General features: G+C 40.6%; 1 protein-coding gene across 1 annotated transcript; it reads left to right on the forward strand.

Moving 5' to 3' along the window:
• The first annotated feature begins 1888 nt into the window (after window positions 1-1888).
• On the forward strand, window positions 1889-14944 carry LOC121707490 (urokinase plasminogen activator surface receptor-like). Its single transcript, XM_042090105.1, has 3 exons — window positions 1889-2048; window positions 2432-2545; window positions 14616-14944. The coding sequence occupies exons 1-3, from the start codon at window positions 1976-1978 to the stop codon at window positions 14813-14815; spliced, it is 387 nt and encodes a 128-aa protein (XP_041946039.1). The 5' UTR covers window positions 1889-1975; the 3' UTR covers window positions 14816-14944.
• Window positions 14945-19378: the final 4434 nt, after the last annotated feature.

A 19378-nucleotide genomic window follows, 5' to 3' on the forward strand; every position in this document is an offset into this window, starting at 1 on the left:
TATGGCCCGCATCGCTTCCGCGTTATGGAGGAAATGCACACAAACCAACGCTGCACACCCATTACTCTCGGAGTAATTACTCGCGGACCCGTGATCGGATATATATGCCACGCATGTTAGATGAAAGAGGAGACACAGACACAGCTGGACTTACCCCACGTTTTTGTCTGTTTTTGTGGCAAAGCATGTTTATAATCCAACGCTATCATCATGTGTTTCTCTATGGCAAAACATGTTCATAATCTGGTTTTGAGATCCTAGCAAATTCCTGCATGGCATCCAATTCAAGGCTCACATTGCATCCCAATTTGTTCAACAAAGAAACACCTTTTTTGCCTTTACTTTGTTCATGGCAATGCAGTAAAAAGTTGAGAATCATCATGAGTGCATACACCATAGTCACACATGCTAACAGGCAAACTTGGGTCAAGTCAGGTCAGATCAGTTTGTGTCACAATATATGGAGCGCAGAATGGTCATTTTTCATCGCTAAATAAAAAATGGCATTTATTTCCGTAAATCACACACCACATATTTCTGTAAATTGCTCAGCCCCAGAGTATCCCTCCAACATGGCAATTATATTGCCCGTTTCAGGACAGTCAGCCCTACACACACATGAAATGCATGTAGAGCTATGAGCTTGCTGTGGTGAGATACAGGTCAAAATATAAGAATTTTTATAATATGATTTTTATATTTTAATTCTTTAAAAATCAAAATAAAATCAATGCTAGTACTAATACATGAAATGATAGCCTAGACTCTGCTGAAAAAAACAATATATAATATGTGTGTGTGGCACTTACAATGACCAGAATAAATCCTTATGAATAAAGGTAGTGAAAATGCCCTAAAAACAGCTTAGGGTTCTAAGGGTTAAAGCCTGAGGCTGCAGGTGGCCTGAACACCTGCCATAGGATTCTAATTGCTTAACGGCCGTATTATGATGTCACAATCGGCAATGTTAAGTCTATGGGGATTTTTTAAAAGTTTTTCTTTAATAGTTTAAAAAGTATAAAAGTTTCAAAGTTGAAAAGTCATACCAACCCGATCTGTTTGAAGACCTACGTTACAAAGTTTGAATGAAGTTTCTAAGTTAAACTGTTCAAGAGAAATTGCGTACGGAAAAAGTGGTAAGCGGAATAATAATAAGAAGTTGTTGTTGAAGTTGCCTAGGAAGAACGTACAGTGCACGTACAGTGCATTTTCATGCCAACCTAGCCAACCTTGACCATGCCTGGGCTGGTTAAGAGTATTTTGGGTATTGGATATTTCAATGTGGTAATATGGTGGCAGCATGGAGGGGAGTGTCTCCAGGACGCTGGTTTCACTGTTAAGCCTTCATGAGGTGTCGTGGGCCTAACTTAACGAAACATCGGTGAATGAGGGTGCCCACTTGATAACCCCAATGACATGCCGCATACTATATAGGCTACTGCTGTTGGATGGGCCATTTGTATTGTGCTTGTGACCATTTGTTGGCGGATTTGTGGGTAGTGTGCTTTTTAAAGTTAAACTTGAGCAGGGGCTTCTGAATGTGTTTTTACCTTGGATTTTGGCACAAGGGATTTTAACATCTAATCCTGTGTATTAATGTAAAGTAAGAAGAAATCGGATAACTCTCTAAAAACATACTCTGGTGTCTCTAAACTATATTAGTTGGTAATGGAATTGTTGTATAAAAGCAATATGACACTCATGGTTGTGGGGATGTGCAAGGGTATCGCCACTGCTGTAATTGCCTTCGGTAGGCTACTCGGCCTTTGGCCTCATACAGCCGTGGTGATATATCCTTGCACAACCCCACCCCAACTCGTGTCATAATATTGCTTAATTGTCTGATACACTGGCACTGCGGTCACAGTATTCCATTTCCACCTCACAGTATTCCTTTTTCTTGACAGGTGGTACAAAAGTTGAAGAAGTCAATTTGAGGAGCTGCTTACCAGCAGATCAGTGCATCTCTAGGTCAATGAACTTTGGAATTGCAAGGTCAAGCACTGAATGCTGTAAAACTGACCTCTGCAATTCTCAGAAGACTCCAGGTACATTCACTCAGTACAATATTTAATATCTCTTGGATCAGCAGACTCTTTTGTTCACAAGGGTTAATAGTGCTTATATATGTCAATAACTTCCTTGAAATATTTCCTTTTATACGTAATTAATCTATAAAGATTCACCTTTTGAACTAAATTAGGGGGGAAATATATATATATATATATATATATAAGATCCACCTGTATGCATGCATGCACCTGCATGCGCGCACACACACTCTATCTATCTATCTATCTATCTATCTATCTATCTATATATAACACATACATACATATATATCTTGTCTGATATAAATAAACTGAAGTGTATATTTAAATGAATGAAACTGAACTATATATCTAAATAATGTGTTATGGTGTTATCTTAGAGTTAAATACAAATATGACTCCCAACGGGAAGAAGTGTTTCACCTGTGAAGGAGATGACTGCACAAAACAGCTGTCCTGTGTTGGAAATGAGGACCGTTGTATTAAAGCAACAGGTACGTTTTTTTTGTTTTGTTTTTTTTTTCTTCCATCTCGGTTCTCTTTTTTAAACATTTTAACATGTACAGAGAAGAACAAAATTATTCATACCCCTGGCAAATATTGATTTAATGTTGATTTTCTCTTGACCAATATCGTAAATGTGCTAATTACCAACTATTTTGTTCGAAAATTGTAAAACAACGATGTTTTTTAATACTTCAAAATAACATTTGATAAATTAACCTTACATTTTTCAGTAGCCATAGGTGTGTAGATTTGAACAAAATTTAGTTTGGTTCTTACCGGGGCTTTTACTGCCTGAAATATCCGATTTTGTTTATCACACTCAAAAGTTTAGTGCTGGGCGATTTATTAGGCTATCCAATCGCTATACTGTTTTCATGAACATTAGGCTACAGGAATCCACTTCATTCATTGTTTTAAATATCGTTGCTTAGCCTACCCACGAGTTTGTCAGTTTCACTTGCACAGACGCGCATAGACTTTGAATGAGCACTCACAGCCTACCACTACCACCTAGGCCATGGGTTCCCAAAGTGGGGGTCGCGAAATGATTTCCATAAATCAAATAATTTTGGGAAAAATAAAAGAACTGTCACTTGACCGCACTTTAAAGACCGCTTTTAATTCCAAGACGCTTGCTGAGTTCTGGATTTCAGTCGAGAAGGAATATCCACAGCTATTCAAGGCCTCGATGGACATACTGACGCCGTTTGGCTCCACATACCTGTGCGAAAAGACTTTCTCTATGGCAAGCCGTTCAGGACATAACGTCTGTCAAAATAACGCCTCCACGTGTAGATTTTTTACTTCTTCAGGAGTAAAAAATAGACGTCTGAGCGTCAGACGTCATATTTTTACGTGTGCCACGTGCAAAAACTTTGCGTCTGACGTCAGAAGTAAAAAAATGACGACTGGGTGATTTGCTGCAATGCCAGTGCCAGAGTAGACACAGCATTGGCTGCTGGAAACAGGAAATGCAGCCGCTATAGTTGCAGCAGAAGAAACAAGATGCCAGAGCAATGTGCAGCATATTCCTGCTCAAATCGGTGGACCATCGCAAACAGGGCTCGGGGGATTACTTTTCACAAGTAAGATTTAGCATTATTGTACTATTGGTTGTATTTTGTGAATGCAATATTACCAGAGTTGAAAAGGAGCAAGGATCTTTGTTATTACTGTATGTAAATCGTAGCCAGCTAGCTAGGCTACTTACTAGGTGTTCAGGTGCTCACCTGGCTATGAACTGAGACTTGATAAGTCATATTCTATAACACTGACTTACATTACAACTGACACAAGAATGCTATTGTAGAAATGAATCAAATATTACTAGTATAACATTGGCCGGCGAATTTTACACAAGTGGCACAGACTAGCCTACTGTATTATCGGGCAGTTGCTACTTGTAGCTTAGCTAGTAATAAGTGTGTTGGTGGTAGCTTCACTATTTCCTGAATAAAGTAACTTTTCAATAGCTTAACTTCTTTATATGAAGTAGCTTGGCCAAACAAGCTACACTTTTCTTGTCATGTGAAATTAGCACAATTTAAAGTAGCTTCCTATGTAGTGAACTAGCCTACTGCTGTGTTTGTGTTACTAAGCTTGCTACATTTGACTGGGGGTGGTAGTTTTGTGTAGTGGAGTTTTATTCATGGCAGAGTAACTGATAGTTTAGCTAACTACAATTTCCAAGTAGCTTGCCCAACATTGTATTATTCACATGTAATTCACCCTAACAAAAATAAGATGCATCTCAAATCCCTTTTCATTCATTTATTTATTTTATATCCCCCCAGAACTGCCTTGCTCAAGGACTACCACGAATGAACTGAACGGTCTCCTCACACCCCTGGAACTGAGGAAGGTGCAGCTCTACATTGTAGTACTGCAGGGCATCTGCTACAATGTGACTGAATATTTGATTTATGAGCTCCACCTTCATCACCTTTTTGGTATGGCAACTGCTCTGCCCATGACCGGAAAGCACTGCAGAGGGTGGCGAAAACTGCCCAACGCATCACCGGTTTCTCACTCCCCTCCATCGAGGCCATCCAGGGCAAGCAATGCTTGCGTAAGGCGCGTAGCATCATCAAAGACTGTCCTCACCCCAACCACAGACTGTTTACCCCACTCTCCTCAGAGAGGCTTTACAGGTCTCTCCGCACCTGAACCAGCAGGTTCAGAGGAAGCTTCTTTCCTGCGGCTGTCACCCTACTAAACTCTAGCTCTGCATCCCGGTGACATCCAACGAACTTAAGCCCCTATCACCCCCCACCCCCGCCTGATGCCTCCTTGTCTGTGCTTGTTGAGGTGTCCACGACCATGGTGACTAAAGGCTGCCATGGTCGTAGAGTGTATATATACTATACGACCATGGCAGCCCTGACAGGGACAACAAGGAGGCGGACATCCCCCACCCCACCCCCTCACAACTGCATTACCCTATCCCATCCATAGTGTCTATTTATTTACAAACTTATCCATAGCCATATTCTACTGCCCTTTATCCTGCACATACACTTATTCTTAATACTATTATAATGTTACTGTTTCTGCACTACAATGGTACTGTTACCACACTGCACATATCTGTTTATATGGTTTATACTAAATATCCATATTTATTCAGTTTGTCTGTAATCTATTCACTGCATAATACACTGCATATATCTATATTTTTCTTACTACTACTATAATGGTACTGCCACTACATTGCACATATCTGTACATGTTGTTCATATTACATGGCCATTTTTATTCTGCTCTTCTAAGGTTACTGCTAATACACTGCACATACTTATATTTAATTTATACTACCGGTACTCTAAACCACCTTCAGAAAACAACTGTACACTACTGTCTACGCTGCACTATATCTTTTGTCTGTCTATGCACCAACTACTTTGTATATCACATTGCACTGCTTTTTTACACTTCTGGTTAGACACAAAGTGCATATTGTTGTCTCTGTACTTGGACTCTGCACAATGACAATAAAGTTGAATCTAATCTAATCTAATCTAATCTAATCACCTGCAATCGCCACTCCCATTTTCCCATTGTCTGGATGACTCAGTCCTCTTTTATGTTTACCAAGTTTCATTATGTTCTGCCACCTGCTGTCTGTAGCACTTTTGTTTTCAGTCTAAGTGTATCTAAGCAATTTTAGCAAGGTGGACTGGGAACATACAAAATTACATGCACCAGTTGTGCATGTACTGTCACCAGCATGACAGAACTCCCAGATTCTTTACTGATTGCATTGAACGGGGCTGATCTCAGCCGTTTTTAAAATGTTTCTTAATTCCTCTTTATTTGATTTCTTCATTGGGGCTGGAACCTTTCTGTGAACTGTGAATAACACATGCTGGCCTTTTTGTCTTGTATTAATGAACTGTTACACTTAATTATGCCAAAAACCAATGTCTGTTTTTTAACGATTAGAAACAAACCTACAAACTTGCTCTTTTCAATGTTTATGGAACTTTTCTAACAGATATTGAATCCAGTTACACCATTTCCTTTACTTATGCCAAACCATGGCTGTTTATCAAACTTTATTTTTGATGGCACTGAACTTAAATATGAAAACACTTGAAAAATGTTTATGGAATTTTTCTGTCAACTGTGAACTACATTTAACTCATTACAACTTCTATCAAACCAGTTTTTGTCTATGCTGTCAAACATTATGGATTATGTTCCCAGTTTTGATCTGGGATGTCATCACTCTATATGATGTACAGTATCAGAATATTCTATTACTATTAAGCCACTATGAATATTAAAATACACACAACCATGTTTCCTGTATCAGCTCTTCTACTCTGAGTCAATTTACTCAGGTTTGTCACTCAACCACGTAGCCTACTTGGAATAGCCTACCCCTCAGGTGTCTGAATGGCTGATCTCACACTCGATCAGTAGGGAAAATGTGGGCAGGGGAAGTGGTTGAGCACTGCTCTTCCATGCCCACATCCACAGCTGAAGTGCCCTCGAGCAAGGCACCTAACCCCCTCACTGCTCCCCGAGCGCTGCTGTAGCAGGTAGCTCACTGCTCGGGGTTAGTGTGTGCTTCACCATGTGTTCACTGTGTGCTGTGTGTGTCACTGTGTTCACTGTGTGCTGTGTGTGTTTCACTAATTCACAGATTTGGATAAATGCAGAGACCAAATTTCCCTCACGGGATCAAAAGAGTGTATATATACTTATACAGAAAGGTTCCATAAACATTTAAATGAGATCAGCCATTCAGGCACCTGAGGGGTAGGCTATTCCAAGTAGGCTACGTGGTTACGGGTGCAGAGAGACCTGTAACGCCTCCCTGAGGGGAGTGGGGTGAACAGTCTGTGGTTGGGGTGAGAACAGTCTTTGATGCTGCGCGCCTTACGCAAGCATCGCTTGCCCTGGATGGCCTCGATGGAGGGGAGTGAGGAACCGGTGATTCGTTGGGCAGTTTTCACACCCTCTGCAGTGCTTTCCGGTCATGGGCAGAGCAGTTGCCATACCAAAAAGGTGATGAAGGTGGAGCTCATAAATCAAATATTCAGTCCCATTGTAGCAGATGCCCTGCAGTACTGCAATGTAGAGCTGCACCTTCCTCAGTTCCAGGGGTGTGAGGAGACCGTTCAGCTCATTTGTGGTAGTCCTTGAGCAAGGCAGTTGTTCTGGGGAGATATAAAATAAATGAATGAATAAAAAGGGATTTCAGATGCATCTTATTTTTGTTGGTGAATTACATGTTAATAATAGTGTTGGGCAAGCTACTTTTGAATTGTAGTGAGCGAAACTATCAGTTACTCTGCCATGAAAAACACTACACAAAACTACCACCCCAGTCAAATGTAGCAAGCAACACAAACACCGCAATAGGCTAGTTCACTACATAGGAAGCTACTTTAAATTGTGCTAATTTCACATGACAAAAGTGTAGCTTGTTTGGCCAAGCTACTTCATATAAAGAAGTTAAGCTATTAAAAAGTTACTTTATTCAGGAAATAGTGAAGCTACCACCAACACACTTATTACTAGCTAAGCTACAAGTAGCAACTGCCCGATAATACAGTATAGGCTACAGTCTGTGCCACTTGTGTAAAATTCACCGGCCAATGTTATACTAGTAATATGATTCATTTCTACAATAGCATTCTTGTGTCAGTTGTAATGTAAGTCAGTGTTATGGAATATGACTTATCAAGTCTCAGTTCATAGCCGGGTGAACACCTGAACACCTAACAAGTAGCCTAGCTAGCTGGTTACAATTTACATACAGTAATAACAAAGATCCTTGCTCCTTTTAAACTCTCTGGTAATATTGCATTCACAAAATACAACCAATAGTACGATAATGTTAAATCTTACTTGTGAAAAGTAATCCCCCGAGCCCTGTTTGCAATGGTCCGCCGATTTGAGCAGGAATATGCTGCACATTGCTCTGGCATCTTGTTTCTTCTGCTGCAACTATAGCGGCTGCATTTCCTGTTTCCAGCAGCCAATGCTGTCTACTCTGGCACATAGGCTCTGACATTGCAGCAAATCACCCAGACGTCATTTTTTTACTTCTGACTTCAGACGCAAAGTTTTTGGCACACGTAAAAATATGACGTCTGACGCTCAGACGTCTATTTTTTACTCCTGAAGAAGTAAAAAATCTACACGTGGAGGCGTCATTTTGACAGACGTTATGTCCTGAACGACTTGCCATACTCAGAGCTGTATATAGAGAGAGTTCCGACAACTGGAATCATGGGCGCCATCTTTAAGACATAAGTCAGATCACTGCACAGCGTTCTATTACGTCTGCCAATGGACTGAATTGGGGTGTTGCAACAAATTGCTCATCATCATGAACTGTTTGTGAATGTTAAAAGGTTTCTCATATATTGCTAAAATATAAACGCTTTTACAAATGTCACGGTTAACGTTTCAAGACAGAAAAGTATGCCTACATCACCTAATCAGTGGAACCGCGTTTACCTTACCTTTTCCGATATCCGTCATCGTAGCCTACAGTACTTATTGAGACATTGGCTACAAATAAAAATGACAACATCTTGGTGGTTTTAATCTAATATTTCTCCTAAATATCAAATTAACCCTTCTCGTAGCTACTAGGTGTCATGATCAGACTGTATCTATTGTTAAATGTCTGACTGATGAGGCTATGATTCAAGACTTATTTGTCACTGAACAGTAGTCTATATGCCCAAGGGGAAAAAAGACCAGACACACATAGACTTTGTTTATCAATTCAAGAGTCGTTTTCTCTTTCATAAAAAAACAAATCAGACATTAGCAATATAAAAATAACTTAATTAAATAATATGCAAAAGTGCAAGTGAAAGCAATAATTAGGACCTTGAATATGAGGTAAAAGTATGTTGTATTAAACAATCTATTAATATCTTTGGTTACTTCTTACACTATAGCATATACATTATGAATGTTTGCATTCAAATCCTAGCAGAACACAATCATTTGTACAACGTTTAAACAACAGACTCTGGAAGATCCTCCAACAGGAAAAATCGTATTCAAATTAACAGTGAAATCAGGAAAGAGCCATTAAACACATTTCGAATATTATGGTAAAAGTTTTTTTTTTTTTTTTTTTCATTTTGTATTAGACAATCTTATAGCATACTGGTATAATACATTCTGAATACATTCTTGGTACTACTTCAGAGGTGACATGGAAGAGTGGCAGGCATACGGTAATGAAGTCTGAGTCAAGGTCCTCATGTGGGTGTGTGTACCTACATCATTTGAGTGTGATGGTGCATTCATGGCACTTCGGAATGACAAGCACCGCCCCCGTGGCTACTTTGTTTTTCCCACAGCAAGTGTTCATGTGCTTTGCTGTCGGAATGTGTGACAAACACGGATGCCACAACAAAGGTTAAAATGTACACTCACTAATCCCAAATAAACAACTGTATTTGCTTAAAATATAGTGTAAGACACTTTTGAAAGAAAGATAAGCAGCTTTCAAGTGACAAAAACGGCAAATACCCAAGTTCACATTAAAACTGTTGGACATGAAAGGCCACATGGACCACAAACGAACTACAGACGACAAAAGTGATGACGAGCCCTTAACTGGGCAACTCTGTTAGCAAAATCGTTAGCAAAATCCTGACTCACACACTATGTGACGTGAATGACACGGAATGATGATGTTTTCGCTGGGGAAAAAGGGTCCGAAGCCCATGAACGCTAGGAAAGTGAGTGGAGTTCCTCATGCGTGTGTGTTCTAAACCCTGTGTGTGAGTAGGCAGTGCAGGTCCTCATTCGTTTGGTGGGTCTGCTGGGCAGTGTCGGTGGGGTGAAGACTAACAGTGCTGGGATGGCATTCGACTTGAGCTTCCTAACACCATCAGCTCTGTAACTCTCGAACTGCGTCTCATCAAAGGGGATAGCTGTTATAAAGCACTAGGACTCTGGACAAGAGTAACATAAACCTCTCCAGCAAACGCGAACTGACCATGTCACAATCATCACAATCTTTCTGATATGCATGAACATGGACAATGCAGCAGGTGTTTTGAAAGAATGCAGGGTAAAACGCGGGAGTGCAGAAAGATAGCAGATCAAGTAGGCTAACCTTGCAATGATGTAGTAGTAATATTTGTCATTCTAAAACTTGCATCGATTTTCACAGAATGACATCTAACCAGTGCATACTATGCATAAAACACAGAAAAATACAGACGGCAGATGCAGGTTGTTTGTTCAGTGCTAGCACTAACGTTAGCATAAAAACGGAGCAAAGAGCTAGCGAGCATCGTAGCTTATCACTACCAGCACATTCTAACAAGCTATCTCAGAAAATTACCTCAATTGATTTTCTCAGAATGGCATTTAAACCACAAATGGTATTCAAAATGAAACGACCTTACTCAATTTATAATTGGCTAGTAGAAGCTAAAGGCAAGGATGGGGACTAAGAGAAGGCTAGCCAAGTTCAAATCAAATTCACAAAGCATGCCATGAACAACAAAACAAGGGGTACAACAATATTTTCCAAATGTGTCTTCTTTACAAAAGTCCATGATAGAAATGTTCTTACCTCACACAACAAGGAAATGCAAACATTTACCACGTCCGGGTTGTACAGAGCAACCATAGGCAGCACAACACGGTATTTTCTTTCTTTCTCTTTTAAAGTAATGATATCACAGATATATATTCCTCTCTTGTAAGTTGTCGCACTTGACTTGTTCATAACGATAATTAAGACTAATTGATTAATTTTGTGTCCAGAGCCTGGTTATGTCTTAAACATGGCGTCCATAAAACACGTGACTACCTTTGAACCAATCCCACGACAGAATTGTGCTGAACGTTCTAAACACAGTTGTCGGAACTCTCTCTATATAGAGCATCACCGTCCCGCCCACAGGAGTTTCCGGAAGTAAGAATTCAATGCAATTTCTCCATTGACAATTCGGGTATTAGCAATAAAAACTAACTGCACATGATAGACTCAAAACCAGCTACGGCTGTACTAAGCGATTGTGTATGCTCATATAGACGCCAAAAGTTCACAGGGCACTAACCTCGTTTTGAGATAAATGTATTTTATTCGCGATGTCTTGGATAAGTACTTCATTACCCACAATCCTGAACAATCCCACAGTGATGGCTCTGATTGGTGGAAAGGCTGTTAAGGTCATAGTTTGAAACTTTATCAGCGAAAATTATTGACAAAGATGGCGGAGTCTTTTACTGCCTATGGCGAAAATCTTAATGTGAATAAAAACTTTCTAGACGAACATTGGTACTTGTATCAACAAGGATTGTGGTTTATATATCACACAAACTTAGTCAGGGCCAATACACCATCAAATAGAACACTGCAAATGCTAGTTTGAACACTTAACTTTTCAGGTAGCCGATAGGCTAATCATTAGCCTTTCAGACATTAGAATGTCATTATAATGCTGCTAACATTAGCCTACATGCTGCAATACAGGTATGAAATATATTATGCTTTAGTGACCTTGTTGTTTCTATGAACATGAATTGTTGTTTATATGAAACATCAACTTAGTCGAGGCATAAAAAGCCCTGTATATCCCCATTAAGAACTTAAAACTTTTTAACTAGCTAGCTAGCTGATAGCAAAGCTGGATGCTACCACCGGGTAGACACTGCAGTAAAATGGTTAGCAAACCGTCCATGCCCCCGTGAATATTTCAGTTTCAAGGACGAAATCAAGAGTGTCCAAAGGGGTGAAAACCAGTTTAAATCGGGTCACATTATTGACTGTTGTGTGTCGAGGGTCAGCTTGTGGGTTTTGTATGGGCCAGCATGAGGGACAAGACCTATCAAACCTACGAAGTTGTGTGGTGAGTTTTGCAGGGAGGTTGGTAATGCTAGTTAACATTAGCTAGGCTACTGTAGCCTTCATACTGTACGAGCCATATCATCAATCATTAACCTAGAAATACTTCTTCGTACATTTAATGAACATTTTGTGTAATAATTCACAGCAAGTTAATAAACTGAATATGGTGGTCCAGACCATGCATCAGGATGGCAGTCAGATACGAAGCACTGCACAATGTTGCTAACGTTAACGTTAACCGCTTTCACACACACGATATAAAATACACGATGGTAAATATAACATTCAATACCAAAACACTATTATTTACACGATTACTCCTGAAATAACTGCTATTAACTACATAAATCATTGTTTGGAGGAAAGGGTTCGCGTGCTGTCGCCGGTTGGAAATGATTTTGCGCTGGTTTGTGCTGCTTATATATTTTTCAGTGAGGCGCGGTGGTTTATGGGATGAGTAGTTCCTTCGCTCGGAAATGAAAATATGTACACAGTCTTTCTCTTCGGTTTTTCACTCGAAATGATATGTTGTATGCTTATGAGTTACGCCGTAGCTGATTAGCCTAAGACATGCTCTAAAACTCTTTAGATACAGATTTTTCCAAAACGTCAATGGGAGAAATGAATGGGAAATTTACTTCCGGAAACTAAGCTCTCTCGGAGGAGGGGCGGGACTGTGATGCTCTATACGGCTCTGGCCATACTTCTCTGCACTGACATATATTAAAAACAAATACAGATCGCGTCTAAATGTGAAGGATGATCTGTGGCCGTCTCCACAATTAACCCAAGAATGGACTTGCTGTGTTATAGCGCATAGCGCGCATCCATCTCATTAGATGAGATTAACGCTGAAATAGTTGCCAAAATGTAAATTTGCGCAGCAACAATGTACATAGGCTATGTTTACAACAGTTTGTGGATATTACCCTGACTGAGATTCTTCTGTTAAAATGGAAATTAAAGTAATGTTTCAAAGTTAAGTTTGCACGACAGCAATAATGTGCACTCATGTTACATGGATATTATTTTTTGACTAAGGTATTATGCTTTTATCATATAGTACATTTCTATATGTAAAATCATAACAGGCTGCTCTGTTCTTTTGTGTTGTCGTTAAGCCCGTGTTTGGATAAGCCTAGTGCGTATGGCCGGTGCACACATTTTATTTTATTTTTTGAGTCACATCCAGGGATAGTGGGGGTCGCCAGTCTCTGGCACGGTTATTTTGGGGGTTGCGGGTTGAAAAGTTTGGGAACCCCTGACCTAGGCTAATGTTATGCCTCTATATTTGATGAATTAAGAACTAGGCCTATGTATTGATCAGGGAAACATTTAGGGCCTGTCCACACGGAGACGCTTTTTAGGTTAAACGCAGAGGTTTTGCTTCGTCTTGGCCGAGCGTCCAAACGAATCCTGTAAACGCACTGCCCGAAACCGCACTTTTTTGAAACCTAGTCCCAGAGTGGAAAAATCTGAAACCGTAGCCTGTTTGAATTCGTTTAGACAGCGAAACCGCACATCCTGCTTGTGTATCGATGATGTCATCGCCACACCTCAGCTGCCCTGGACTTGCACTTATAGTATTGCCTAACAATACTAGTTTTCATACATGACACTACCTACGATTACACTCCGTAAGATAAATATCACAACTGGTGCTGCGCAGCGCTGATAGCTTATGACTTGGTGGACTGAACACTGTTTTTCCCGGTGTTTTTTTTATGCATTCTAGCTACTGTCAGTGACGCGTGAGAACTTAAGTTATTAGGAAAGTGCGGTGTTTTAGTGTTACCATTTACTTTGAGAAGTTCACCAGGTCCCATTCTCTGAAAAACACCTAAAACTATTATATTTCTATAGCTATTCTCCACTTTGGGGATGGTGTTTTGGTGGTTAAAATTTTTACCCCATCACAAAATAGATCACTTTGTCATCATGGATGCTGATCATGGATCACTCTTCTCCAAACATGCACAACTCAGCTTAACCTTTATAAGGGCACATCTGGACAAAGAATTTAGATTTTGCTGGATGTTTTTCTGACCCAGGGACATGGCCTGAGATTGACATGAAAAAAGGAAGCATTAAACCCAAATGACGCCATGTCGATTTCAATTGTGGGGGTGAGAAAATGATTCTTTTGTGATGTTTTTCAACTAAGGGGACCTGCGACCTTCTCAAAGTAAACGGTAACACTAAAACAAGAGGCTACATTAAGATTCTGGAGGAAAAGATCAGGCAGTGTGCCGGAGACCTGCCCCAATAGATGGCATGAAATGGTAAACAGAGAACAATATCAACATTTTTAGAGTGGCCCAGCCATAGTCCAGACCGTCAAAAAAAAAGTGAGCACGAGGCCAGAGTGATGGCAAATAACCGTTCCTGCCTCAAAACCAGGATTGCTGCTAAAAAGGTGTGGTCTGGAATCATTGTGGAGTCATGAATTGGCTTGGTATGTATAATATGAACCATTTTGAGAGCTGTGATGGTAAATAAAGATGTTACCAGTGATTGTTTAAAAAGAAAGGGTATGCATAATTTTGGACACGCCATTTTTCATAAAAATGTTAGATAAAAACTTTTCATTTTTTGATACCATCAGAACCAGTCAGAACAAACATATTGGTCAAGGGGAAATTAACATTCAATCAATATTTGCAAAGGGTATGAATAATTTTGTTCTTAACTGTACCAATCATGCGTTGCAGCTACAGTGAGCGAGCAGACACTCACTGTGAAAGGATGTGCCTCCCGCAATGTCTGTGCAGGAGACCTGTCGGCTCAGCTAGGCTTTGTGGCTGTTGGGCTGAACTGCTGTAAGGGGAACCTGTGCAATAGTGCCAAGAGTGTGGGGCAGAGTGTCCTGCTCTTGCTGGGGTCTCTCATCTCTGTCCTGCTCTTCCACTGAATGGTGTGCTTCTCGGAGTCTCTCGGATCACAGCTCACCTGCCCCATCTCTGAAAATGGGAGGCCATTTATGAATGTGTGCTCGTTGCGCGCAGGCTTGGATGTTTTGGTTTAAAGGTAGCACAATATATATTTTTCTTTTTACATTACATATTAACCTTGGTTATTTTTTTTTTATTATAATGTGGAAAGTGTTTGAGTTTGTGATGGAATTTTTTTTTTAAAATTATAATGTGGAAAGTGTTTGAGTTTGTGATGGAAAATAAATGGGTGACATTTCAATTGTATGTTCACTAGTTTACATTCCTGAATTTCCATAAAGACATAAAAGCATAATACATAAAAGCATAATAGAAAAGCATGTTTGGCCATGGTCCTGAAGGGCTTTGCGGAATCATGCCGGAGTCGACTGCGCAGGCAGGATTCCGCCATACACCCCCTTATTCTTTAACTATGGAAGACGGGAGGCGTAAGGGGAGGTGGTGGGTTGCGAGCGGAGTAACACCGATGCTGCAACTTCGGCAGGTAGACTGCGAATAAGTAACCTGACTGATTGAAGAAGGAGGCGTGTCAAATTCCGTCACACTCCTCCCGAACTTCCGTTTGTAAAACGCCATTTTGTTTTTATAGGACTAGGCACAATAAAAAATTAACTTGATAAATACCATTAAAATATGAGATTGTGGCGATACCACTTGGCTGTATGTTTAGGATCATTGCCACTGTCTCATCATTGCATTTCGTTGTCTTTGTTCTTGTACTGTGCACAATGAAGTTGAATCTAATCTAATCTAATTGTGTGGTTTAATGGTTCAATGCCATCTATTGGGGCAGGTCTCTTGGCAGATTGCCTGATCTTACATGTTGGAGTAGCCCAGCCAGAGTGCAGATCTCAATCCATAAAAAAAGTGAGCACAAGGCCAAAGTGATGGCAAAGAATCGTTCCTGCCTTAAAACCCAGCTTCTAAAATCCTGCTTTAAATTCTGATCTATCTATTGGTAAATAAATGGCAACATCCCTTTATTGTAAGAATGGGACATTCTGCCATCCTAGGCAGGCAGTAGGCTAACACTGTACCCACAGTGTTAATTTTAACACATGCAAAGTGTCTTGCATCCACACTCATAACATTTCTAAAAGTGTTAAGTTAACACCCAATTTGAGTTGATTTAACACACTACATTGTCAAAAATCAACACTATACAATAATTAAAGGTGTTGTATTCACACTACACTGGTGTTGGTGTTCAAATAAAATGTTTTTAAAAATAGCACTGCTTTCTTTAACACCAACCAGTGTAGTGTGAAGACAACAAAACCTGTGGTTGAAAATGACAAAAATTGTGAAGAGTACAAGTAAAGAGACAACGACATGCAGTTTGTGTCTAACCAGAAGTGTAAAAAAGCAGAAAAGTGCAATGTGATATACAAAGTAGTTGGTGCATAGACAGACAAAAGTTATAGTGCAGTGTAGACAAAAGTGTGCAGTTGTTTTCAGAAGGTGGTTTAGAGTAGTATAAATTAAATATACTGTAAGTATGTGCAGTGTATTAGCAGTAACCTTATAATAGCAGAATAAATACGGCTATGTAATATGAACAACATGTACAGATATGTGCAAGTGGTAGTACCATTATAGTAGTAGTAGTAGTAGTAGTAAGAACAATATAGATATATGCAGTGTATTAACAGAATATATTACAGAAAAACTGAATAAATATGGATTTATTTAGTATGAACCATATAAACATATATGTACAGTATGCACAGCCAAGTGCAGTGTGGTAACAGTACCATTGTAGTGCAGACACAGTAACATTATAATAGTATTAAGAATAAGTGTATGTGCAGGATGAAGAGCAATAGAATACGGGTATGTATAAGTGTAATTACAGTATGTACATTTGTAAATAAATAGACAATATGGATGGGATAGGGTAGTGCAGTTGTGTGGGGGGGGGGGGGGGTGTCCGCCTCCTTGTTGTCCCCGTCAAGGCTGCCATGGTCGTGGACACCTCAACAGGCACAGGCAAGGAGGCATCAGGCAGGGACGGGGTGGGGGGTGATGGGGGGGGGGGGGGGGGGGCTTAGTTTGTTGGATGTCACCGGGATGCAGAGCTAGAGTTTAGTAGGGTGACAGCCACAGGAAAGAAGCTTCCTCTGAACCTGCTGGTTCGGGTGCGGAGACCTGTAACGCCTCCCTGAGGGGAGTGGGGTGAACAGTCTGTGGTTGGGGTGAGAACAGTCTTTGATACGCAAGCATCGCTTGCCCTGGATGGCCTCGATGGAGGGGAGTGAGGAACCGGTGATGCGTTAGGCAGTTTTCACCACCCTCTGCAGTGCTTTCCGGTCATGGGCAGAGCAGTTGCCATACCAAACTGTGATACAGTTGGGGAGGATGCTCTCGATGGGGCAGCGGTAGAAGTTCACCAGGATCTGAGGAGACAGATGGACCTTTTTTAGTCTCCTCAGAAAGAAGGCTGGTGAGCCTTTCTGATCAGGGTAGAGGTGTTGAGGGTCCAAGAGAGGTCCTCAGAGATGTGGACACCCAGAAACTTGAAGCTGGTGACACTCTCCACCTCAGTCCCGCTGATGAGAATGGTGTGTGTGTGCCAGCTTTAGACTTCCTGAAGTCCACAATGAGCTCTTTGGTCTTCTTGGTGTTGGGGCCAGGTTGTTATCAGTGCACCACGATGTTGGACCTCCTCCCGGTAGGCCGTCTCATCGTTGTTGCTGATGAGACCAATCACCTTAGTGTCATCTGCAAACTTGACAATGATGTTAGAGCCATGTACAGGTGTGCAGTCATAGGTGAAGAGGGAGTAGAGGAGAGTGACTTCTGGTGAGTTTTGTGGAAAGAGACCTAGGCAGTGTAATTTGTCATAAGGGCCATCTACATATATCTTGTTTCTGTTGTATTTTTCAGGACAGTCAGGGATTGTTACCTATATGAAAAAAATATTTGTGTATTTGCATTAGTATCACAGGAAGCATGCCAGTATAAATAACTATTCATATTTAGGTGGGATTATGTGGAATAAAGAATAAATGTACTGAGTGACATAAATGTTTTATTCATTAGACTATGAATTGCTTTATTCACTTGAGTATTGTAACTGAACCATTGGATGAAGAATGTGCCTAATGCTCCTCTGCATTTGTGACCTGAAATAACCTGTTCTTGCATATGTGTGGATGCCATGTAGCCAAAAGCACAGGTGATCTGTGCATGGCAAGACCAACTGTTGATTCTATGATAAGTGTAACGGATGCCAGCTAGCTTAGCTGTGCATGTGGAACGTTGGTAAACCTCACTCACTGACGAGTGCTGCTGGCATGCGAGCCAGTAGCCTGGGCTATTGTCTCAACTGTCAGCGTGCTAGCCTCCCGAGGTGCTGCTGTTTGCGGATTCGAGTCCGAGCATGTGCAGGGCTGAATCGGGCTGAATCGCGCTGGCTAAACATAACGCAGGTTACATAAGGACAGCAAGTTCATTATTTTGGGTTGCTATTACATTAGAATTGCAGACCAAAGACCGTGTAGAAATGTGCTGATTTCAAAAACGGATTACTTGGGAACAGCTTATTGTACAACGGACTGCTTTACATCCCAGTGTTCGGTAAGGTCTGCTGTTTACTTTGACATATGGTTTGTCGTAGGCCCAGTCAAGAGTTCGTGAGATATTCCTGAAAAGAACTTTTCAATATGCTAAATATTAGAGTACATATTTAGGCCTACATTGTGTTGAATGAATATCAGACGATTTATCGTTTATTGGTTTTGGAAATCCTCAAATATCGAAATCAGTATCGCCCTTTAAAATTCCATATCAGTCACACATCAACATATTAAGAAAAAACTGTTCACGTAACAAAACCTAAGGTAGGAAGAGTAGGCTAATTTTAAACTTGAAGTTTACGCTGGATGACCTTGCCAGAGCAGAGGAAAAACTCCACTAACCATCCATACAGAGAGTGTGTGTTGTATCCAGAAATCCATCTAATGTATTTTGCTTTAAAACTATTGACATGTCTGCCCTGCTATGTGCTGCTTGTTTTCTGGGGGTATAAATTAAAATGATTATCAATAAACTGATAGTTTAGGCTACAGCAAGTTATGTGGAGCCATTATATGAATGTGCCTTGCTGAATGAATCTAGGCCTACGCAGTTGGAAAAGAGGCTCGCTCTCTGGCCTTGTGGCAGCCGTTTTGGTAAGCTTAAGTGTCATCACAGAAGCTTAATACTCTAAGAATCCTATTGTGCCCCACTCTAAGATCTTCCTATTTGATAAATACCATTGTACCAGGTACCTTGATATCTACCTGGAGCTCTATAGGACTCTAACTTATGGTGGGTTTTCCAGTGACCTTCGTCTTTACAGACATCCCAGAGAAGGTCCCAGCCCTAAACCTGGCACCAGGGTGGGAGCTGAAATTCATGCCCATGAAACATTACTCATGGTGGCAGGACGTTTCAGTGATGCACATGAAATCCATCCACATCATTATGAAGAGCCGTGTAATAAGTAAGAATTAATTATGTAAAGTTTGGCAAATTCCTAA

Source organism: Alosa sapidissima, chromosome 4 (assembly GCF_018492685.1).
Source record: "Alosa sapidissima isolate fAloSap1 chromosome 4, fAloSap1.pri, whole genome shotgun sequence".
NCBI lineage: Eukaryota > Metazoa > Chordata > Actinopteri > Clupeiformes > Clupeidae > Alosa > Alosa sapidissima.